Below are 24,877 nucleotides of genomic sequence, written 5' to 3'. Positions count from 1 at the left end.
TTTTATTTGAATAATCTTGGTAGACACTTACTACAAGATGCTTCATGCTAAATATTTAAGCTCTAGCTCTTTCGTTGTTTTACAGGATTTTTTTTAAGTTTTCATTATAATATTATACATATAAGGAAAATCAATGACCCCCGGGGCGGGGCCAATTTGACCCTACGGCTTTTATTTGAACAAACTTGGTAGACATCCACTAGAAGATGTGTCATGCCAAATATCTAAGCTCTAGCTCTTTCGGTATTTTACAAGAAAATATTTTTTAAGATTTTTGGAAAAAAATATTTCGGTTGCCATGACAACCAGAGTTCTTCATGGAGTTTAATTCTTTGAACAACTTTGGTAGAACTTCATGCAAGAAATATCCCTGCAAAGTTTCAACAAATTTGGCCATGTGGTTCATGAGGAGAAGTTGTTTAAAGAAATTGTTGACGGACGGACAATGGAAGACGGACAATAGGCCATCACAAAAGCTCACCTTGAGGACATTGTCGTACTGATCAAACTTGGCACAATTGTTAACTGTGCCATAGCCTTTGTACAGCATGCTCAATCTAAAATTCCTGTTACCATGGCAACGGGGGAACGTCTCAAAATTACCATAAAAATAAATCACTATTATTTTGCGTAGTTTTTTTCCATCAAAACCGATTTAAAAGTGCTGCAACTTCTCAATAGATTTAGATAGAGTAAAAGGCTTTTCAGCATTGGTTACACGTTAACTTATGATCGACCTGAGGCCATTTTTAGCCTCTCACAAGTCTAATTGTCTTGACGTAGGAAGGGGGCTACCCCCCCCCCCCTCTGGCTACCCCATGATGTATCTTTTTGATAAGAAAACAATGTTTGTGGCCTAAATAGGGCCTTTTGTTTCACTATTTGAGACCACAAAAGGGGAGTGAAAAGCCGTCAAAACACGTTTATAAGAGGTAAAATGTTAATTAGCTTAAATCTCTAGATGTATATGAGGTCACTGATTGGTTTAGTCCATTAAAATATATTTACCTTGCACATTATAAGGTGTTTGAATTACCTGAAACACATTACTACATGAATTTATATTGATTATAAAGATATTGTTTAAATCTTTACTAACATATATTATTATGTGATACTGAATTTGATTCTCATTTGGACATTTAAAACGCTACTTACTAACAGATGTAAATAATCGCCTTGTAATCAAGTGCAATGAAGGATTCTTTTTTATGATAACTCCTGAAAGTTTTCCGCACAGAATTGATGATATGATTTGGAATATAAATGGCATGGCTGAGTATAAACCATTCTGAAATAAAATAACATTATTTAAATAGAGACGTATATTACTGTGAAAAAGGTACACATATCAATGTAACATAAACGAAAACTATATTTTCAAGGCAATATGTACACCTTTTTAAAACTTGCAATGAATGGACAATTTCATGGTAACATACGACGCAAATAACCGTCTCCAAGAATGTCAATATAATTGCTTATATAAACACAATCTCATCAATATAATACATTATAATTGTAATTTCAAAAAATTATAAAGAAAATATATGCATATATGAAACAATGATGTTCCGTTTCAAGCGCTTCAATATTCACTGTGTGTTTGTTCAAGTTTCCGTCGCACCAACACACTAAAGGTTATATGGCAAGTTTCCAGCTCTTCAGGAATACCTTATGTTCCCTTCCGTTTATTTCAGGCACGAACATTGGGATTCGAACCAAATGCGGCGAGGGTCGGTGTACTCAACGACCTTCACCACTTGGCCACGAACACCCTACTGTTTAAATTCAAAGAACATTTGAAAATATATATATAATTTGTATGTAAATAATAATGCGATCATATATGTATGTACAGATGGGTCGACTTTTCATTCGTTTCTATTCATTTGTTCAGTACCTACAGTGTGAATAATCATTATAGATTTAATACCAAACTTGACTATTTATTTAAGAGACAATGGCATTTTAGTTCTTTGCTGCTTTCATGACAAACTATTAATTCAAAGGCATATTTAGTTTTAACCGGTTAAATGTCAAGATTTAACGCTTTTTCAGAAACAGGCACTTCTAGTTCTTACCGACTTAATGTTAAATTTCAGTACTTCTTTCAGAAACAATGGCACATTGATGAGGACTGTAAAGAAGCTCCAATTGAAACAAAAATGTGCGATGAATGTTGCCCATAGAGGTTTAGATTGCAACAAACTTTTCCACGGAGTTGTCGGACGTTTTGTCTGCAATTTAAATTTATCTAAACTTACAATAACGATCTGATACGAAATTTCATGCTTCTAACAACATCTACAAAACAAATTAATCTTCTGTTTACAAAGCATGGCAAAACAGCGTGATAAATAAACATCTTACAAATTAGAAATTATATTCTAAATAATTTTGCTGATATTATATATTTCATATCAATCATTTTACTTTAATTCACCAATATATAACACTATTGTCACAAGCAGAAAATGGCAAAACGAAACACAAAAGATAAGCTCTATATCAGCTTTTTCGTCTTTATCAAATCGTTTGAAATACATATAATTATTACTATTTTACTAACAATTACTAATTTCGTCATCGAAAATAAGAATAAATCAAAATATATCTGCATACACTTGTGGAATGGATTCTAGATGATTCTATGTAATCTAATTCTTTATCAGAAATTCTAGGATGATGTGAAGGTAGACTGTAACCTTCGAAAATCCACAACAAAGTAAATAGCCCAGTAATACAGCCTGTAATAGCAACGACATAGTGTAAGGATAAACGTTATATGTATCATTAAATTATATCTCTTAACATGCATGCTACATTTTAATTTATTTACAGGGATTTTTGTAGTAAATACAAATGCATCATATCGAGATAATTTCATATTGCAAGAAACTCTGTTTGGTAACTTTGATTGTTTGATTATGTATTATTACAGCTCAAAACCTAACGCAGATTTCAGACAGGCCCATCATCTGAAAATCTTGAAAGAGGCTGTTTTTTTATATAAAGAACGCCAGACAAGTTTGATCCCATGAGCTTTACTTTAAAAAATGTACCAATTCATCCTATAAACGCCATTGATTAATGCAAAGCTGTATTGCATCCTGAGTGCACCAAGTGAGCAGCCTTGGACAGTACGGGTATAGTATGCTTGTCATATGTTACACTTTTTAGAACATTTAAATATTTATATGAATACATGTAAAACAATATTTTCTGGTATATGTAATCAAGGAAGTATCTGATGTATTATCATCCTGGATACAATAACTCAGACACTCCGAGTTATAGACGGGTTTGAGAAAAAGAGTGGTAAAAATACCGTGTATATAGAAAATAGAAGCCCAGCCGTTGTCAAATCCATATGCGCAAAGTAAGCCTGATGTTAGAAAAGTTACAATTGCACCTGTCAGAAGACCTGAAAAAAGACATGTCAATAAAGTAAACATTGCTTAATTTGTAACTTAAAAGCAACGATTGGAAAATACAACTTTTGTCTGAAAACAAAGAGAGTTACAAAGTCTCTTCATTAAAGAAGATTAAAACACTTACAGATTTCGCTCTGCAATATCAGTGAAAGATAAACCTGTCTTACCAAAAGACAAAAAAATAACAAAATTTACCTGAAGCGCAAACTGCTATCATTAGAGGTCGCTCGGCGGGCGTGGCCCAAGAATTCACCATTGACATTCCCGCTGGAATAACTGAACCCTGGTAAAATGTTGTTAGAGTAACAATGTTTTAGTGTTATTAATGACGACATGTGAATAACGTTCATATCATAACAATAATAAAAACATTGGCATTTAAGTTTTCTGTATTTCTGTTATTTGTTATTGTAGTACATGGTTTCACATTTGCAAATAGCTTATTTGTTATCTTTCACCAAATTAATTACATCTCGGAGTTTGAACAGTTAGCAATAATAGCTAATGAAAAGATTATTTTCCAGAGATAGGCATATTACTACAATGGACTAAATGGACACGTGGGAATGACAAAGAAACTTACGCCAGCAAGGCCAACTGTTATCCTGACGACAAACATTAGTATAATACTGGTCCGTGCACAAATCGGTGTAAGCAGACTACACAATGTGCTCAACAGCATGGCCAATGTGATGACGTGTTTCCCGCCAAAAATATCAGATATGGTTCCGGCGGGAATTTGAGTGAAGAAAGATCCGTAGAAGTAAGAAGACAGAAGGATGGAAATTTCTTTCTTGTCCCAGTAAATTTCGGGTATCCATTCCTAAAACTCATCATAAAATAACTTAAAAATAAAATAAGGTTTTTTGATGACTGTTGTATCTACTTAAAGATGTCTTATATTATCACATACAAGTCAGTCATATATCAGTGCAAGTTTATACTTTATACTAGGACAAAATAAAATATGTGTTTTTAATTTCAAACATATATTTGTAATCAATATTTTAAACTTAAAAAACTCATTTTCCTCGTTTTATTAAAGAGTAATAACAATATCATTACATAGTGATGTCTGTATCTTTAATATATGTATCTAACAACATCACTTCTTCTAAAAACATGTCTCGCCCCTTGACGATTTGCTTCGATGTTTTCGATTTCTTGAGGTTCTTCAGTTATAGCATACATGTATATATACATTTTTGTATTCTGTTTAAATTGAATTTTCAAATAGTCAAATTGTAAACAAGGCATCTACCGAAATATCACTTTCTAAAAGCGTCCCTTAATTATAACATGTTGATAGTTTCCGATTCATTATTACCTTGTTCTCATTTGTTTTAACATTTCCACACTTAGAAATGGAATCTTCTCCAGTCAGTACATCATTCTCAACAGTGAATGTAACATTTATGTCTTTAGAAACATTAGATGTTAATCGATCAGAACTGTTAACATATTGACTGTAACTATAATTAGTAACAGTTTCACTGTTGTTAATATGTGTCACTGGGGTATCTGTGTGGGTGGTATCTACCATACAAACGATGGCAAGACTGAGGTTAACCCGGTGCACATACAACAGGGCAAAACTGAGAAATATATATGCAACCATACGCCATCTTGTTGAGCAAAGGAAAGTGTTAGGATCTGTAAATAAAACAGTTGTGACTTACGTTGTATTTCCGAAAAATAATATTTTACTGAACTCCTTTAAAGTATGGGTAAAGATATAATACTTTATTTCAAATAATAATAAATTTCGTAAATGTTATACATAAATGTAGCAAAATGTTAAAAGTAATGTTTTGTCTTCCATACAAAATACTCATTCAACTTTGATTATAACCGTTGCCAACTGAGCAAAAAAGTATAAGATAGTTCATCGAGGTGGCAAATGTGTATTTTTGTAAACTGAAACAAAATACCAAAAGTAGAAAGTTTTTTTAAAAATAAAAATAATAGCATTTCTGCGGCATAATGGGTCTTTTAGATTAACATTCAACAATTTATATAAAACCATTACCTTTGTATTTAACTTTGAGAGGTATTTCACCATTTGCTTCGAGAGTGTCGGTTTCTTTAGGCTCCTCACTCATAGCTAGTTAGTCCCTAAAATGCAAATTATCTGTGCATACAATAACAATATAAAAAATATCCTTCCAAAGGAATGACAACAAAAACAATATATTGGAGAATCGCTACAAAAAAAGTTTGTAAAGGATAAAACAAAACGGCTGCTGCAACTACCACGCCACTATACATCCAAATTTTTTTTTAATTTGAAAGTAAAAGATTTAACGATCAGAAGAAACCAGAACCATTGGAGCATCATTAAATTAAAGTATGAAGTACACAACTAACCTCGCAACAATATCATAATATACATTGTATGATTATATATTTTACTTTTTGAGAGTTTTAACGTACTTTATATGCATAAATATAAAAAAAAGTTTACATCAATATTACATATTTACACTAATTTCTCAGTACAGGTTGGCATATAAATGACAATTGTATCATAGTTTGGAGACCTTTCTGTTGAAAATGTGTCAGGGTTAAATCGTATACATATACATGCACAGTGCGTTAACTGGAGTGCGGGTATTAGTTACCCGCACTATTAGTTACCCGCACTCCAGAGCATTCCCATTGATTGGCTCATTTTTGCTGGGGTTTACATATTGTGACGGCAGAGAAAGGGAATGCGACAGAAATATCATTTTAGATGTTCGTTCATTGGTTCATTTTTGCCGGGGTTTCATATTGTGACAACAGGGAACGTGTTTTTATGTTTGACTATGATACAAAAGAGAAAGAACACCAAAACACTCGGCAATCTGATTTATACTCGGGGGCTACGCCCCCTCGTACAAATCAGATAGCTTCGTGTTTCGGTGCTCTTTCTATTACTTCGTGCATAAATATTCCTGTTACGCAACTGCCATATCAAATATAAACTTTAATGTTCATTACACGGTATCTTGTACACACACAAATGTATAGGTTATAAAGTTATACGATATTGCAAGCATGCTGATTAGTACAAATCTGAAACAAGAAAAGCATTGATGCAAAGCATCAAAGGGCGACGCCAAAAGAATTTGATCCAGATTTGCACCTAAATACTTAACAAAAGATGTGTACTTTATAGCAGTACCATTACATGTGACCTGGAGGCTAGGGCCAGGTTAAGTTGAAACTTAAACCAAAAAAGAATAGACTTTGTCTTGCCAAGATGCAAAGGCAATTTATAGTCAATTAAGCAATCTTATAAGACTCATGTTATAAGAAAGAATTTCTTCAGATTTAATTTATGAGACACAAGGATTCCTGAGTCATCAGCATATAATCACTGGCACGAGTATCGGACCTGGGAAGAAAAAATATGACCAGATGACCAGATTGATAAAAAAAACTGTGTTTATAAAAACCAAAACAAAAAATGTAAATAATGATCCCCTTTAAAAATATACTATCAACTTGAAGTATATTTTTAAAGGGGTCATTATTTACATTTTATTTTGGTTGTTGACACTTTTAAGATGAACACAGGTTTTTTATCAATCTGGCCATATTTTTTCATCCAAGGTCTGATACTCGTGCCTGTGCATTATAATAAAAGCTTATTGCTTAGGGTTGAAGACATGTAATTGACATATATAAGACATAAAAGAGGACCTAAAATGAACATCAGGGGGACAGCATAGGTACTCAGAGCAGTAGTAGAATAAGTACCAGCCACATCAACCAGCTACTATCAGAGATAAGACTTAAACCATGTAAGAATGTCATTATATATGGCAGATGCTTGAAGTTTCATGAAGAAGAAGAAAAACAACTTCTTCATGTGCAGGATAGTGTGTTCAACTGTATCAAATGCCCTTTGTAGATCTAAAAGTATCATGCAATACTGCCTTTGTCCATTTCAAATAATGCAATCTGTTAAATGAATCAAACATGTGTCAATTGAAAAACCACTTCTAAACCCTGACTGAAACTGCCTGACCATGACTCAAACCCATGACTTTCAGAAGACCAACTGAGCTATCCGTCCTGCTACACATTTTCTCTTTAATAATGAAACAGTTCTAAACCACAACATATTTCCCCACTATATCGATTTGTGTTCGTGAATTTCTTATGTTACAGAGCATAGGAAATTGAACTCATGCTTATATGCAGTCATAGGATGAGAAAAACTTTGAGCTTGACCAGAAACTCATTAACCTGTGACCAACATAAGAAATTTTATGAAGGCTGATTTGTATTTTGCATCAAGGGCACCGGGCAAAAACATGAAAATGCAACAAACAAACCACTAGTGGTAGATTGTATTTTCATGTTTTCATTTTCATCTGGCGCCCAGTTACTTTTTGTACTATGTTGGTTTTCATGTGGCACAAATCACCCACTATAAATTTAGTGCACAAATTTATTCAAGGGCAAGTAACAATCTACTCTATGTACAGTCTGTTGTCGCGTTGACTCAGGAGATCTGGAGGTTGAGACCGGTGTCTCTTCATTACAAATAGATAAGAGAGAAGCTGTCCTTTTCAAACTATGCACATGTTAGAAAAAAAATAGAATAACTATTCAGAATATGATTTTTTGAGACTTTATTAATTATATTGCTTGATCCAAGTTTAAGGACATTTTCAATCAATACATGTTTTATCATTTATAACTTTAAAGTCTCATCCCTTTAATAATAATGACATAACTGTATCTCTTTAAATGCAGAAAAATTATAAGTCTCAATTACATATCAATATACTACTGTCTAAGATATACATGTACATGCACATAACATTAATAATTCCCAGTTTATATTAAATAAATATGAAATCCTAACATTAACATGCTTTTGATGACCTTACAACTGGTGAATTATATACAACAAAAATAGTATTATAAGTAATACCTAAGATAGACAGAAAAGAACAAATAATTTAGTAAAACATAAGTTACTTCCCCTTAAAATAAAGAAAACCTGAAACCCAAAAGAACACGATAAACAGCAAAATTATGAAATGTTGCAGGTTCAATTTTATCAAGCCATGCAAATTAATGGTAAAGTATTCATAAAAAAATAGATGGCCATGTGTCAGCAGTAATTGCAGAAAATCGGATAACTTTCAACATCCGGATACTGGTACACTTTGTAAAAACAACCATTCTGCGCAACAGATAAATGTAATAAGGATAAAATCAATAGGATAATCGTTTACAACAGTTCCATTACCTATCCTTATACTCAATTGCAGGTGAACTTTCTTCTTGTAGGAAAATTTTGAAAATGTATAAATGATACGGCCTCAATCTAGACCACAACGATATTCGAAATCCGGGTTTTAGTATTGTAAATTAAAACTAAGGGACAAGCTGTTAAACTTAACCCGCAATTTCGTGAAAATAATATCACAATGCACATGCTTTTTACATAAAGTTATTAAATACAAATATAACAACACATTTGTTTACTTGATTTTTACGAATCAAAATAAAACTAATTTACACAACATGAAATTAACTGCTAATAATAACAGCTCCTTCCATAGGCAAAAATAAAAAGCGTTCCATAATAGACGACGCCGCTCACCGGCGTCGCCAATAATGATCAATTAAGATTTATGACAACTCTCTTTTCGAACGACCCTTGTAAAAATGCAATATGATAATCTTTTATTGAAATGATGCAAATATTATATACTTACATGTGATAAATTATATATAATTGATACTAACATTTACATGTATATATGGGATAAATGTCACATAAAAATTCCGATATAAAAATTATTATTGAGATGATGAGGACAATTTTAAAATTAATGTTAAGTAAAATCTAAAATAGTTAATGTGTCCGTAAATTAATATGAATCTATATACAAAATAACTAGTAAACTTTTTTTATAATTACTCACATACAAACAATAACTTCTATACATATTAATTTCATTCTAAAATCATGAAAAATAAAATTCGATTTGTTTTAATACACAAAAAAATATCACATAATTTTATGTGCCATCTACATCCCATTTTATATCTGTATATACCTGGATATATTTAAACATACTAAATGTCATTTGAATATTGTACACATGTTTTATCAATAAACTAGAGTAGTTAACACTACAATCTATATACACAAAAGATTACTTGTTTGTTGAACGTTTCCGACGGACTCGACTCATGTAAGTTAAAGTTATTTCACAGTATGTTTAATGTAAGATAATATTTATAATCTAAGTATTTTACACTATTTATAGACTACAGAAATGTAATTGTACATGTATGTATTTCTGAAATTACAATGTATCAGATATCACAGCCGTCTCGGGGTGATTTTTACATTGTACGATGATTATATTGATTATATATATTCAGCTGACAAATTCTTCAAATTTAACGCTCACGTGTACACGGAACATAAATTGTATACAATGCTAATGTCCTCGATCATTAAGAGTTTAAATGACCTTGACATTATACAAAAGAAAAGAGACAAACCTTTGTACTCGATATAAAGCCATTTACGTATTCAAAAAATATTTCCATCTTTATTATGATCACATTTTATATCAACATGTACAACCTCTTAAACATTGTTTGAAAAAAGCAGGACATTAAATACATTAATTGTGTTTACACGAGTTGTTGAAGAAGTGTAGTATTTATTCACGTTATAGGATTTTCCTATATTACCTTTTTTCTAAATATAACTCGCGAAATGCGAACCAATCGATTACATTATATGCAGCCTTATTCTGGTGATTCCCAAACAGCTTTGATACATTTCGTTAGGCCTAACTAAAACGGCGATAAAATTAATGAAATGTTATGTATTGATGATATTTTCAATGTTCACATTGTTTTTAATGTATCTTAAGACAGAAAATAACTGATAATTTACGGTATTGAACGTTAATCAAATTGTTATTTATCAAAATATTAAACTTCTTGCATGTACAATTTTATTGCCTGTTTTTAACTATGATATTGTAAAATATTCACAGGTTAAACCGTTTGTAAATGTATCAAATCTTCAAAATTTCCCTGTATATTTAGAATTTCTTTAAAAAATCTGATTCCATTATTATACAATGCCTGAATGTAAATACATCTATTTTCTGCTAAAAATTGTGATTGTAAAAACGTGGAATATGTAATACTTGTACCAAGTTAATCTACAAACTCTATACAATCTTTTAAAACATCACTCTAGAAAGCATTTGTTATCTTACTAATAATCAAATTAGAAATCAGTTTTCCAGTGTTAAAAACTGTATCAATATTAAACAACGTGTTTACAAGCTTATAACGTTTACTTTTGCTATTATTAATATCTCGTTTAAACCATTTTATATCAACCATTGGGCATCATAAAATTGATAACAAAATTTACGACACATCTTGAATTGATAGCAACATTGGTTGATAACAATGTCATTGAAAATGAATTTTAAATTGATAAGAAAAATTAATAATGAATCTTTAAATTATAACATTTTGAATGTGCATCTTAAATTGATAACAACATTAAATGTTCATCTTAACTGATAACAACGTTTACAGTACATCTTAAATTGATAACAACATTGATAATGAATTTCAAATTGATTGCAAGATTGAGATTTGAGTGCATCTCAAATTGAAACGAAATTGAAAGCGCAAATAAGTACATAGTCAGTGAATCTTTGATTTATAACACTTTAAGTGAATTAGCTAGAACAGGTTTTATAGTACTGCTAGACCTGTCGCATAACGTCAAAATAAAAGCGGCATATAAAGTTATGGAAATCAGAACTATAAGTGAATCTAAAATGAACTTAGTGAATCTTGCAAAAGCATTTATAGTGCGTTTAGTATACGTTTAACTGAGCAAATAATTTGATAATAACTATAAACTGAATGCTACAAGCATAAAATCGTAAATATAAAGAAAAGAAAAATAATTACTTATATACATTTTTAGACAAAATACGATCAATTTTAGATAGTACTAAATAAATACACTTTGCATTTATATTGTTTAAAAAGTTACAACACGTTTTTAAAAAAATATGACTTAGATTTAAGATGAGAAGATGATTTTTGTAAGTGATTTTTTAATGTTGCCTTTAATCAATTACGAACTCATTTAGCGTTCCCCACTTTATGTTTGCGTGTTTTTCTATACAAATAAAACTTTGGTGCGCAAAAATATATAATTAAATTATATAACAAACTTGTAAAGAGTCTCAACTTCATCAGCTGACATAGTTTTATGAACTCACAATTCATTCCAAGACTATAAGATAACTGTTTTATGTAATGAAATATTCCTTCAAAACTGATAAAGGCTGATAACCGTGCGATAGTCTTAATATAAAATACACTTTGCATATTATGCAGTCTAATTTTTACGTGCGGACACATCTTACCACTCAAAACATTTTAGTTCTTAATATTTATCCTACTGGAACCGAAAGTGATAAGCCTTTTCCTTCAGTATAGAGCCATGCCAGAATACACAACCGTACAATATGACCAGGCTCTATATACAGAACTGTTGGCTGGCTCCCATGCATTATGCCTCAGCAATGCTTTTATTTTTACTTTTGACAAACTTTGTATTTTGGTCTCCTGTTATTGTTTCCGCATGCTTTTATTTTTACTTTTGACAAACTTTGTATTTTGGTCTCCTGTTATAGTTTCTGCAAAGTTACCTATTGGCCAATCACCTGAACCATCTTTTGTCACTGTTATCTTTGGCTATTTTCATAGATTTAGAAATTAAGTATTTTGTATGGAAGTCAAAATACTACTTTGTTTACACTTTGCTACTTTTATAACAAATGAATTCACTTTCAGCGCTACTTTGCGCAGGTGATACATGTACTTTTAACAAGCTTTAAACCCATTTTTTAAATGTTATAAAGCTACTGATTGCCCTAACTAAAAGGAAATGCATAATGTGCCCAAAAAATGATAATTGGAGCTGGAAAAAATAAGTAAAATAAATGAATTCAACAGGTGAAAGGTTTAACAAGATACATTTGTGTTATTTATCCAATTGTTCAATATGACTGTCTCTGTACATTATCTCTAACAGGCACTTCTGTTGAACTTAATAATAAATCATATGACCTAGGACGCATCGTGAGATATTCATGCTTTCTTTATTTTATTCTAAGCGGTACACGTGCTTCAAACACCGTGCATTTCTGTATCACGCCTGTGTTTACATATGTTTGCATTACAACACGTGCTTCGAACTCAGTTTACAAAGATATTTGCATTGTGTCGCAATCTTCATTGAACGAACACGGAATGAATGTATTTTAGTGTATGCATCGCATCTTTTTTATACAAGCTGTTTATCTTGCTTTATCTATAGCGATTTATATAAGTTGATTTCTTATTATTTATAGACTGAAAGCAAGAAACATTGAACTTTGTCCCGTTTAAAACAGAAAAAATAATTTCTAGACATATACTTTTTTTACTCTTCTAAGTTAATTTGCAAAAATGACATACACAAGTACATGTAGTAATTTTATGTCAGCTGAAATCGTACTACTGTTATTGCCTTTTTGTTTTGTTGGATAAAGAAGCATCATTTTGCCTCTTGTTTTGAGATAAGTTACACCAAAGAAAATTATTTGTATTCTTTTTTTACAATATATTGTTTATATATTTTTCTGTTGCAGACGATGGCTGGAGAAGCCAATGAAGCAGATAAATTGTATGCAAATGAAGAGACGCCGTCACAAGTCAAATACAAAGGTGATTAACGATTATTAATTCAAATAGCGATATGGTATTATGTTGTTAAATCTCAGATTCTATGTATTTGCTTACTTTGACTTTTGTTGGTGTGCAGAAGTCAAAATTATAGTTTTATTAAGTTATATTAATTAACGTCCCTAGTTTCAAACATCTTATAAGTTCAGGGCGGCGTTTCCTAGAAAGTCCTAGGTGTATCCTAAGTCCTAGAACGTACGAACAACTATAGGACTAATTTAAAACCGTTCCAATAAATATTTTGAGCTTAAGTCAAAGACTTGGAATTTTGATAATTTTCTACCCCCATAGGAAAATAAATAGATACAATGGCACATGCTTCAACCAACAATCTGTTCATGCTTATCTTCATGACTATTAAGAAATTGAACAAGCATTTAAATAGGAGTCATATTTTTTTACATTTTCTTTGAAACAAAAAACTGTCTCACTTTTGGTCTAAAAACTAATTTTAGACAAAGGACTTTCCATCAAACGCAACCTAGAACGCTTCTGATAAATATCACCAGATGTAAGACAACTGCTTGTATCATATTTCTCTGCAGATCCTTATACAGCCCTTTGTTCAACACGATGGAGTATGGCTGCTTATATTTTTCTATGTTTCACACTGCTGTATACACACCGCGTAAATTTAAGTCTTGCAGTGGTGTGCATGGTAGACACCACACTTGAAGAAACAACGGCGTTAAAGGGTGAACACAGTGGAACCAGACCATGGACTCATATTTCTGAAGAAGTGTCCCCAAAGAATAGCCGAGGTAATAACTTTACGTTCCTGGTAAAGAAAGACAACTCCTCTCTCAATGTGATTGATACTGAATGTGGCGCTATTGTATCTAAAGACAAAGTGGTAAGGATTTACGGATTTTTTTTATGAGATGAGGTCTGGACTATTAACTATAAATTTGTTACATTTGCCATAGTTATATAATTATTTTCCAGAAAAGTTATCTTTTCACAATAGTTGAAAGTAAAAGGTTTTAAATTATGCAATGGTTTATGTGCAGTTCTAATTAAGGTTCTCAATTTTTACACTAGGAATGGTCACCAGAGATCCATTGGAAGAAGTCAGAAATATCCATACTACTATCGTCGTATTTCTATGGCTCGTTTTTTACACAAATTTTATCCGGATACATATCAGACACATTTGGCGGGAAGCACGTGATAACGGCGGCCATGTTGATAAGCACAATATGTTCATTGTTGACACCAATTTGTGCAAGAACCAGCCTTGCACTAGTGTTTGTTATAAGGATTAGTGTTGGTCTCGCAGGGGTAAGTATGTAGTTGTGACGCGTTTGACGAAGAGCTTTTGCAAGTTAAATACCGAACTTTCCATTTTCACATTTTCAAATAAGGTACTCACAAAAAAATTACATAGATAGGCACTATTACTTCAATTTTGTGTTGTTATTAGCGGTTCTACATTATAACCTCGATGCCACTTTTTGTTGGATGCGTCACATATCGTAATTTTTGTATGAAATTAAAATCTTTTAGTCAATCAGTATCAATTCGAACGGCATCCGCTTACAGTTCGATTTTATAAGACGTGCAATTATGGATCTTATTCAATACAATCAATTTGTGCTAAATAACAATCTATATGTCTGATTTCAACTTACCAATTTTATGTCGTATAGTACCCATTAACATGCTGAATTTGTGTAATAGATTTTTTTACCCGAGTTGAATTTAGAACTGTCTGTTCAAAGAATTAAGGATGATTTCATTATCAAAATACTAAAAAAGGAGCCATCAAGTATAGAGCATGGCCAGACTGCACTGTTGTGCTAGCATGGCTTTATACTGGTGCCAAAGGCTTCTTATTAGAGGTATGTATGTAGTCTATGTATGAGGTCTATACTTAATGAAAGTCAATTCGCCCGTTGAGCTTTTGTTGTCGAGTACGGATCCCAAACATGTCACCAGTCATGTCCCTAATAGTTTTATTTTTATATTTTTAAGTATAAAGGGATAATTTACCTCAGTTTCCAGAGAAGATTATCCGAAAGAAGGTCACTCTACAGCGGTCTGTGAGGATCTAAACATACAGTAACCAGTGACAATAATGAAGAAGGTTAGCTGTGAAAAGACCTTCCTCGTCGTCTTTGTCACATTATAGGGCCACTCCCCTCGGCTTTTGTCAGGACTAGCGGCTCCTGCAGATAAATGGTTAAGTTTTGGCATTAAACAGACAATGTTACAAAGATCCATATTTTGCTTTCAGGGTTCCGTTGTTCCAGCTGGTATGTCAATGATATATTCTTGGGGTACACCCAACGAACAGCCACTCATGATAGCTGTCAGCGCTTCAGGTAGGATGACAAATGTTCGAGTCTTCATAATTACTATACTGTTTCTAATTGCATTCATCTGTATGATTTTTATTATCATCATTTCAGGAGCCGTTGAAACAGTTTATTGAACTTAATTCGGATACATACATTATGGTTAATATTGCCCATTATTAATGTTTTGACGGGTGTGCTACTTTTATAAAAAACAAAATCGTAAAAAAAAGAAATCAAAAGGACTAAATGGTTGTTTATACATGTATTCATTTCTTTTGTATTTTCTAGGTGCGTTTACGGGAACCATTGTTACATTTCTAACATCGGGCCTTCTGTGCGTGTACGGGTTCGATAACGGTTGGGGATCTATTTTTTATATACACGGTATAATCTTACTTATATAAATGGTTGCTAGGTAACAAAAAAATACAACATTTCTTGTAACATAACAATTATGACTGAGAATGAAGTATGAACAATGCATAAACCTGGACAAAATACATTATGATTAGTAATATGAGAATGTTCTCTTAGATATTTAAGGATATTTGATAATATTTTTATCCGTATTGTATGCGATTTTTTACCTATTTTCATGCAATGCATTCGATTTTAATCAAAATATTTAATTAAACTGTTGCCGTTGCAATAAAATATTTGAGTATTTAGACAATCGTCCAAAGTACATTTGCATTTGTTAAGAAGCTACAAATCTTGATATGGCTTTGATATAATGTTGTTCTATCACTTTACCATTGTAGGGTGCATAACTGGGCTATTTACATGTTTGTGGATTTTCGAAGGTTACAGTCTGCCTTCACATCATCCTAGAATTTCTGTCAAAGAACTGGAGTATATAGAATCATCTAAAAGACACGTGACAACAGTAAATCATTTGTTGTCCTACTTTTTGAAATCACATTTATTTGATTATATTAAAGGGGGCTCCACTGAGGTTTCTTGACATGACGTACAGGACTGAACTTATTTTTTCCGAGAATAATGTTCCATTTGATGTAGGTCTTGACCAATTATGTGCGTGCAAAATTGCAGATCATTCGACCACTTTTTTTCTTCAGAATAATTATTCTTATTGTAAAATTTACCCAAAAATTGAAAAGCGTTGCAGCGCTTTTCACTCAAATCAGGCGAAGAATAGCAAAACTAGAAATGTGTCCAGAAACTGATGCCCCCACACGCCACTGTTCTGTCAATCTTATGACTCTAGGTCAAATATTTTTTGGACTACATGTGCCACAAGTTGAAAACTAAAAATCAACAAAGGGCCATAATTCTGTTAAATTTGGTCGCAGCAAAAAATCCTTCCTTTACTACGATCTACACATTAAGGTTGTTAATCCCTGGAAGTTTAAGCAAAATCTGCCATCCGGTTTAAGAGGAGTTTGCGTTCACAAAATTTCTATATAGTATATAATGAAAAAATCAACAAAGTGCCATAAATTCTGTTAAAGTTTGGTTGCAGCAAAAATTCCTTCCTTTACTACCATCTACATATTAAGGTTGTTCATTCCTGGAAGTTTTAAGCAAAATCTGCCATCTGGTTTAAGAGGAGTTGCATTCACAAAATTCTAACATAGTATATAGTGAAGAAATCAACAAAGGGCCATAATTCTGTAAAATTTTGTCGCAGCGAAATTCCTTCCTTTTACTACCATCTACACCTTAAGGTTGTTCGTCCCTGTAAGTTTAAGCAAAATCTGCCATCCCGGTTTAAAAGAGGAGTTGCATTCACAAAATTTTCTACATAGTATATAGTGAAAAAATCAACAAAGGGCCATAATTTCTGTAAAATTTTGGTCGCAGCGAAAATTTCCTTCCTTCACTACCATCTACACCTTAAAGGTTGTTCATTCCCTGTAAGTTTAAGCAAAATTCTGCCATCCGGTTTAAGAGGAGTTGCCGTTCACAAAATTGCTACATAGTATATAGTGAAAAAAAATCAACAAAGGGCCATAATTCTGTTAAATTTGTTCGCAGCGAAAATTCCTTCATTTACTACCATCTACACATTAAGGTTGTTCATCCCTGTAAGTTTAAGCAAAATCTGCCATCCGGTTTAAGAGGAGTTGCGTTCACAAAATTTCTACATAGTATCTAGTAAAAAAATCAACAAAGGGCCATAATTCTGTTAAATTTGGTCGCAGCGAAAATTCCTTCCTTTACTACCATCTACACATTAGGGTTGTTAATCCCTGTAAGTTTAAGCAAAATCTGCCATCCGGTTTAAGAGGAGTTGCGTTCACAAGATTTCGGGACGTACGGACGGACACGGACGGACGGACACGGACGGACGGACAAGTGCAACGCTATATGCTCCCACATTGTGGGGGCATAAAAATACGATTTAAATCCGAATACATTTGAACCGCGTCACGACAAAAGCAACATAATGCGTTTGCGACCAGCATGAATCCAGACCATCCTGCGCATTCGCGCTGACTGATCAGGATCCATGCTGTTCGCCTACAAACCCTATAACAAGTAATGAAACTGATAGCGAACAGCAAGGATCCTGAGCAGACTGCGCAGGCTGGTCTGGGTCCATGCTGGTCGCAAACCCATTATGTTGCTTTTGTCGTGACGCAGCTCATTTATTAATTATCTTATGTATACTTTTTCTGTTTTAAGTGCCTTAGATGATCTCTGTAAGGAACTCATATTTTATGATTTTAGGCTTTTGGGCCTCTGTGGAGTTCCTTTAAGACTGACCATTACCGTTTCATTATGTTTTAAGACATTTTTGAATTCAATTTAGTTGATTAAAATTAAACATGTTAAAAGGCATTCGGCTTGATAATTCTGGTCATATTTTAAATTTCGTCATATAACACTATTACAAAAGTTATAAAAAAAAGAAAGTACTATCACTGAATAGAAAACTGTCACACTGTTCTCTTTTAGATTTTCTGTCACATCCGTTGGAAACGCTAATTATGTTGCTTGTTTTGGTAGTTTCTTTTTCTTATCAATACGAATTAATTTCAATTAAACATTTAAATACTAACACCCACAACCAGGATAAGAATATTGAATTTAAATTATTTTCCTAACATTTTATAAGATTTTAATGTTATTTTACAGAATCAACGACCAAAAATTCCATGGAAACGTCTGCTACTAGCGAAACCACTTTGGGCAACATTTATTGCACATTTTTCTTTCAACTGGAGTTTCTTCACCATACTTATCAACATACCATTGTTCCTAAAAGAAGTGCTCAAGTTTGATGTTACATCGGTGAGATACATGTATTTAATAATGATAATAATTTGTATGAAATCGGTCAACTCCGCCATTGTCGTATCAAATTTGAATTCAATTGGGTTGCGATGACCAGCTTCTAGTCTTATCGGTGCTTATTTGATCTTTACAAAACAAGGATATTAACGAAATATGCCATTTTTTCACTTGCTCAAGAATGTATAGAACTTTTAAGTGAAAAATGTGTAAAAATAAACTGAATCAATGTTTCTCAGTAATGGTTAAATGGACAAAATTTATTGCTTTGTTATAAAATTTTTAGTGACTGCTCCTTCTCGTACTAACATGTTGAATACACCATTATTTTTTTTAAAACACCGGATCGAGTAAAATCCGAAATCAAGAACATAAAAAAGCCTAAAAAATAACAAAGCATATCAAGGGTCGACATCTCTTTGGCAGTCTGTAACCATGGCTTCAGTGATATTTAACCCTTACTGTCCTGGACCAGAAAGTTACTAGCCTATACATTCTTGCTGTCATACTCCGCTTTATTTTGTTAATTGCATGTCAAATTTTCTAGTGTTACATTGAAAACCTTTAATTTCAAATGGACTTTTCTAAATTCAAAGCAGGATAAAGTTTAGTTCTGGCTTCCAAAACTTTATAAGCCGCCTTTTAACGTTTTTCATCTGATGCGGCATTAAAGTTTTGGATCAGACCTGTCCGGAAGCATAACTAGAATAACACGTTGATTTAAAACCATGGTTTTCATTTGCAAATACCATTTTCCAATTAATTCTTGGACATTATTCGGTAAATTAACAAATCGGAAATTATTAGGTAGTTTATGTTCGTAATAAGTTTTTGATATGTTATTATTTGGCTTCTCAACAGATTATACATAATTTTCTCGGGATATGCCTCGCCTCATCACATGGCATTCACAATGAATGAATAGGAGCGTATCAGATTCATATCACGATTATTGGGGGACTTTCCCTACGGGTTCATGCCATGTCTCACTATATAAACGCGTTTACGCTGAAGACCTTAAGCTAAGTTAAGTTTTATAAATGTACAAATATTCAGCAGATTATGGTGTTATTTTAAAACCTGAAAATATTGACATCAATAATTTTCCGGGGTGTAAGGCAAATTGAGGAAGATATCGATGACTAAACGTCACAAATATTGGAACCAAGCACTATTACTTTATATTTCAGAATGGTCTGTATTCAGCATTGCCGTTTATTTTCATTATTATTTCATCATTAGCATGTGGGAAGTTGTCAGGGATCATCATCAAAAGAAAACTGATTGGCCATCTGGCTACAAGACGATTGTTTAGTACAGCATGTGAGCCAAGTTTATAACTTCATTCTTATTTGCATCCCTACAATTCTATATAATTCTATACATGCAATTCTATGCCATTCATCTAAACTCGTCTTTTAACACCGGTTGTTTAAATTAGAACAAACTTAGTTTTTTACATTTTAATTAAGTTGGAAGAAGACAATTTCATAATCTTATTACATCATTTATATTAATAATGCGAGAGGGTTTCTTCCCTTTTTTATACCCTTCAAACGATTTTAAAGTAATGACATCTACAAACATTATAATTGATCTGGTCAGTTATTCTTAAAGACTATTATTGTTTTCAGGTCAATTAGGAATGGCAACTTGTCTCGTAAGTGCCGGCTATGTCTCATGTCAGGTCCGCTATATTGCTGTGATACTTCTCTGTCTTGCCTGCACATTCGCAGGTTTTGCATATGGAGGGTTCTTAACAAATCATCCGGAATACGCTGGACAGTGAGTGCATTGAAAACAAAAACTAAACAATTGAAAATCGCAGACACTGTTTTCATTGAGTCTGTTCATGAGATAATGGAAATGCAAAATCCCTCACGCTACCAACACTCCTTAAAATTATCTTGCATATCAGACTAGCGTTTTCGTTAGCGAAAATTTCATCTGGCATGGGGGTGTAGTCGCGTGCTGTACAATGACACGCTTAGGATGATGTTATTCTAATGTTAGGAAGTTGTAATTACATACGCTGTTGTAATAAAAATAATAATATCAATCTAACGTGTAGAAAAAAATAAGATTGAAAATCATAACAATTTCCTTTTAAAAATGAGTGTTAATATTGTACTAAAGGTAAAATGTTATCATACTGATTTAGCTCAGCTTGGAAGGATTTCGTAACGAACTTCGAGATTTAAATCCCATACATGTTACGTTTCAAAGATGTGAAAACGTAAAATTTTTATTGGTTACATAATTTTCAAAAATTAAAAATATAAACATGGAATTTATTTAATACTTAATACGAGCAATTGACCTTCTGAACACCAACGTGTGTGTCTGATACAGTGTAACATTACAATACAAAACAAGTTCTACCTAAACATATTATACTGCCACATGTCTGCTGAACAAGCTTCATATCAATTTACTGAGTCAATCAACCGGTTTTACCAAGTGTTCCAATTATTCTTTGATCTTAAAATGTGTTCTATTTTAGGTTTGCAGGAACAGCTTTTGGTATAACAAACGCCGGAGGAGTTGTTGCGTCAATTGTAGCCTCAATAATGGCTGGAGTTCTGACTCCGAATGTAAGTTTTTATCAGGTACGTATATTAACATGTATAAAATCTGCAGAGTTATCAGGCTTAACCTACTTGTAGAAAACTGATTAAACTTGCACAAATCGGTTTAGAATATATTAAAGTAAGTAATGTTGGTACTTTTAAGGCTCCCTCATCATCTGATCTGTTGTTTTTGTGGCGTGAAATTTGAAGGAAATTTGTAAATTTTTTGCGGTGGCAAAAATAAATTCACCGACCTATATTGGCCCAAACATCAGAGGTATCTAAAGACCTTGAAAATAACAAAATGAAAGTTTAAAAGTTAAGTTACTACATTAATTGTGAATGGGGTGTGTATTTATTTACTAATTTTTCAAACTGAATATTTTTGAATGCTATGGTCTTTTGAAAATTGATCGAATTTCCCCCATTTTTTTTTTTTCATTTACTCAGAAGTTATATTCAACTCTTTTTTGTTAGTTTATTCCAGGTACGTATATTAACATTAGTACATGGTTATTCTGTTTGAATAAAAAACAAAATATTTATATAAATGTCACATTGTCTCTATTTCAGACGTAACAAATGTGGCTTCAAGGGTTTCAAGTGTAGATCAGCACGACAATTTTAATGAATGCCTGATACAGCCCAAAAAGTTCAAAAGATTTGGCAGGCTTGTGCCAGGAGAGTCCGCAGAGAAGTGGTCAAATAAATTTCGGGAATAAAGTGACACTAAATGAAAACACTATAAAACAGTCATTTTATAGGGCCAGTGCGATGCTATTGAAAGTTTATGAAATCCAGTTTATAAAATAAAAGGCAAAACTTAATATAAATGTGTTTTTCCTTTTTATTTCTTTTTTTTACTACGCAGGTAGCCTGATACTACTATTCCAATAACCTTAATGTCTATTCTCTCGAAAAATGTACGTTCATTCAAGAGAACCTGAAAAGATACTGACATATGTAGTGGTGAAACAGTTTGGCTCATATAATTGTATAAAGCAACACAGAAAATATGTTAAATAAATTAACAAACAATTAACTGGATATAGTAATAATCTAGCCTTACCCACTAAAAAACAGTTTCCAAACAGGACACGACTGATAGAAAAAGTGTGAAAACTATCACAATTGAACATTAAATAGATGCACATTAATAACCGTGATTAAATCAATTACTGAATCTGCATGAAAACATCAATTATGACGGTACAATTGTACCTTATTTTCACAATACTTTCATAACAAAAAATGTTTAGGCCGTTTTTCAGAAAAATATACGTACCTTGAGAAAACGAACATTTTTATAAGAGGCTCTTTTCTGGTGGGCAGTTTGAAAATTATATAATCATACTTTTATTCAATTTTAAAAATAAGATAGATAGATAACTTCATTCTTAAACAATGTTCAAATAAAAAAAATATAAGGGCTTAATAAGTTAAAATTAATGGTAAAAGTTGGCGTTCGAAACATGCAAGATGATTTTGGTCATGTGATTCTTCACGGAATCTTATTCGCATTATTTAAGATAATAGAAATTGAAAACAAAAAAAAATTAACTACAGTTTATTAAGCTTTTTTATAAATAAATTTTTTCAATCAAATTTCGGGCAAAAAAAATGACGAAACAATAATAACTTGTTCATACATGTATATAAAAATTTCCTTTCGTGTGCAGTTGCGATTTGGTCAGGTAGTAAAAGTTGCGTTTTTACTCGTTACAATTCACGGAAATAATTTAGCTTTGTAAATGATAATTACACGGTTAAAAAAGATCAAATTCCTCAGCTTTCTTTTGATAGGTATTCTGGCTAAATTCCGGACCATAAATTACGAAAAAAAATCTTATATTTGTTCGAAGAGGGCATCATTATTTTTAACTGAATCGTTTTTGACAATAAAATCGAGAAGACAAAAAAAAAAAACATCTGTTGTTTAACTCGTCGTAATTTTCTTCAATACTAAATCGCTCATGATTTAATAATAATATCTTTTCAGCTTTCTAGAATATGTTACTTTTAAAAAAAATTGAACAGAAAATAACATGTTGAAACGGTAATTTAAATAACCAAGGTCAAAATATCACACGCGCTTAATGATATGTAATCGTCGATAAAAATCAATAACGATCGGCAGTCTGGATGGATTATCTACCACGACAGCATAATTTACCGTTATTGATTTACTGTATAGAGTTGCGGATACCGTTAATATACGTACCTGGTTTTTATAGATTACATAGCAACTGTTAAGGTAGAAAATAGAACGATTACATTTTACATGTATTCTAATAGATCAAAGTGTAAATATAATACTTGTATGCAAGTGATAAGTGTGAACTGTAAGAATGTGTAGACTCCTACAATAGTGTATAGCCTCCAAATAAGAGACAAGTAAATAATGAACATTTGTAAACAATCTTACCAATAATTGTTTACAGAAAGACAGAATGGTTCCAGCAAAAAATTATCAATATAATGTAAAATTTGTAAATACAAAATGCACTTGCTTAGTGAACGTATAAGAATAAGTTTAATAAAGCGTTAAGATATCTTTCAATGGACCACTAGGAACAAATGTAACATAATAGCATTTTGTTTTCTAATTACAGGGTTTACAAGAAGAATGGCAGCGTGTATTCTTTCTATCAGCTGGTATCAACGTTATAGGTACAATCGCCTTCCTAATATGTTCTGATGTGTTCTTACAACCATGGGCTAGAAATCATGATGACATCACAATAGAAATTGACAATGGTGAAGAGTTACTACATGTTAAGAAGTTTAATAAAGAAGTTGGAATATCTGAACAAGATAAAACTGACGATCAGGATGAAATATCACCGGTTAATGACACATGATAAATTAAATTTAAAATGTTTATGATGTAAAAATGTAAAATATCTCAGGATAAGGACAGAAAACACAAGGACCATGGTGACCCTTCATTGGTCCTGCATTGCTCCAGAGTGGTCCCAATTTTAATTCAAGGGCTATAATTTATGTAGCTTTTGTACATGACCACTTGACAACACTACATGTCAAATAATCTGTAGTACTTGAAGGTTTTGAGGTGAGCATTATACTTAAACTTTCTTATACAACTCTGTGTTATGAAGTGACCTTGAGGCGGTACATTTCTTACCCATTCTTTCTTTAGATAATGCTACATGTTTCAGACTAACATTCTGATACCAGTCAATGTAAAGGTCTCCAGGAGCATTATGAATATATATTATTTTTAAGAGAACCACAATGTAATGCAACAACATGTTTGGGCATTGAACTTAGTAGTGTCTGACAACATGTATATATATGTAATTTCCTTAACCTATGTAAGATTATGTGACCTTGGCCATTATTATTCACGCATTTTGTAAAATGTATTTGAAAATAAAAATTTGAAAATAAACACGTAAATTCAACAAGTATCTAACAAAGCTTGAAGGTGGAATAACCAGATGTAATACAAAGTGTTAGTAAAGATATAACAAGTGCATCTATTTTCAAAATA

The 24,877-nt window shown here is 32.2% G+C and overlaps 2 protein-coding genes across 3 annotated transcripts in view; one reads left to right on the top strand and one right to left on the bottom strand.

Annotated features, from left to right (window-relative positions):
• LOC132758149 (uncharacterized transporter slc-17.2-like) overlaps nucleotides 1-10,162 on the bottom strand; it is a 13,978-nt gene extending 3,816 nt beyond the window's left edge. Inside the window, exons 1-9 of the mRNA XM_060749682.1 lie at nucleotides 9,960-10,162; nucleotides 5,467-5,552; nucleotides 4,765-5,090; nucleotides 4,021-4,260; nucleotides 3,633-3,720; nucleotides 3,332-3,427; nucleotides 2,626-2,750; nucleotides 2,085-2,240; nucleotides 1,159-1,291 (exon numbers count right to left, since the gene is read on the bottom strand). Coding sequence (XP_060605665.1) covers nucleotides 1,159-1,291; nucleotides 2,085-2,240; nucleotides 2,626-2,750; nucleotides 3,332-3,427; nucleotides 3,633-3,720; nucleotides 4,021-4,260; nucleotides 4,765-5,090; nucleotides 5,467-5,539 — 1,237 coding nt within the window. The 5' untranslated portion in view covers nucleotides 5,540-5,552; nucleotides 9,960-10,162. The remainder of the gene's footprint in view (nucleotides 1-1,158; nucleotides 1,292-2,084; nucleotides 2,241-2,625; nucleotides 2,751-3,331; nucleotides 3,428-3,632; nucleotides 3,721-4,020; nucleotides 4,261-4,764; nucleotides 5,091-5,466; nucleotides 5,553-9,959) is intronic.
• LOC132758150 (uncharacterized transporter slc-17.2-like) lies at nucleotides 9,535-24,877 on the top strand. Of its 2 annotated transcripts, none has more exons than XM_060749683.1 (12): nucleotides 9,535-9,643; nucleotides 13,142-13,217; nucleotides 13,781-14,088; nucleotides 14,277-14,516; nucleotides 15,472-15,559; nucleotides 15,824-15,919; nucleotides 16,297-16,421; nucleotides 18,638-18,793; nucleotides 19,984-20,116; nucleotides 20,428-20,578; nucleotides 21,297-21,387; nucleotides 23,976-24,877. In XM_060749683.1, exons 2-12 carry the CDS (start codon nucleotides 13,145-13,147, stop codon nucleotides 24,222-24,224), a joined length of 1,710 nt encoding a protein of 569 aa, XP_060605666.1. In that variant the 5' UTR covers nucleotides 9,535-9,643; nucleotides 13,142-13,144; the 3' UTR covers nucleotides 24,225-24,877. The 2 variants fall into 2 exon arrangements, with proteins under 2 accessions (XP_060605666.1, XP_060605667.1); XM_060749684.1 differs by lacking the exon at nucleotides 9,535-9,643 and adding an exon at nucleotides 10,329-10,363.

This window comes from Ruditapes philippinarum, unplaced genomic scaffold (assembly GCF_026571515.1).
Source record: "Ruditapes philippinarum isolate M1 unplaced genomic scaffold, ASM2657151v2 ctg7842_1_1_1_1, whole genome shotgun sequence".
NCBI classification, from domain to species: Eukaryota; Metazoa; Mollusca; class Bivalvia; order Venerida; family Veneridae; genus Ruditapes; species Ruditapes philippinarum.
Note: the sequence above shows the minus strand (reverse complement) of the source record. Positions and strands in the feature narration are given on the sequence as shown.

Bases quoted from the DNA above. Each gene is read 5' to 3' on its own strand.
- LOC132758150 (XM_060749683.1), top strand. From the start codon at position 13,145: ATGGCTGGAGAAGCCAATGAAGCAGATAAATTGTATGCAAATGAAGAG. The intron at 14,517-15,471 runs GTAAGTATGTAG...TTTTGCTTTCAG, and splicing joins TTAGTGTTGGTCTCGCAGGG to GGTTCCGTTGTTCCAGCTGG. The intron at 15,920-16,296 runs GTATAATCTTAC...TTACCATTGTAG, and splicing joins ATCTATTTTTTATATACACG to GGTGCATAACTGGGCTATTT.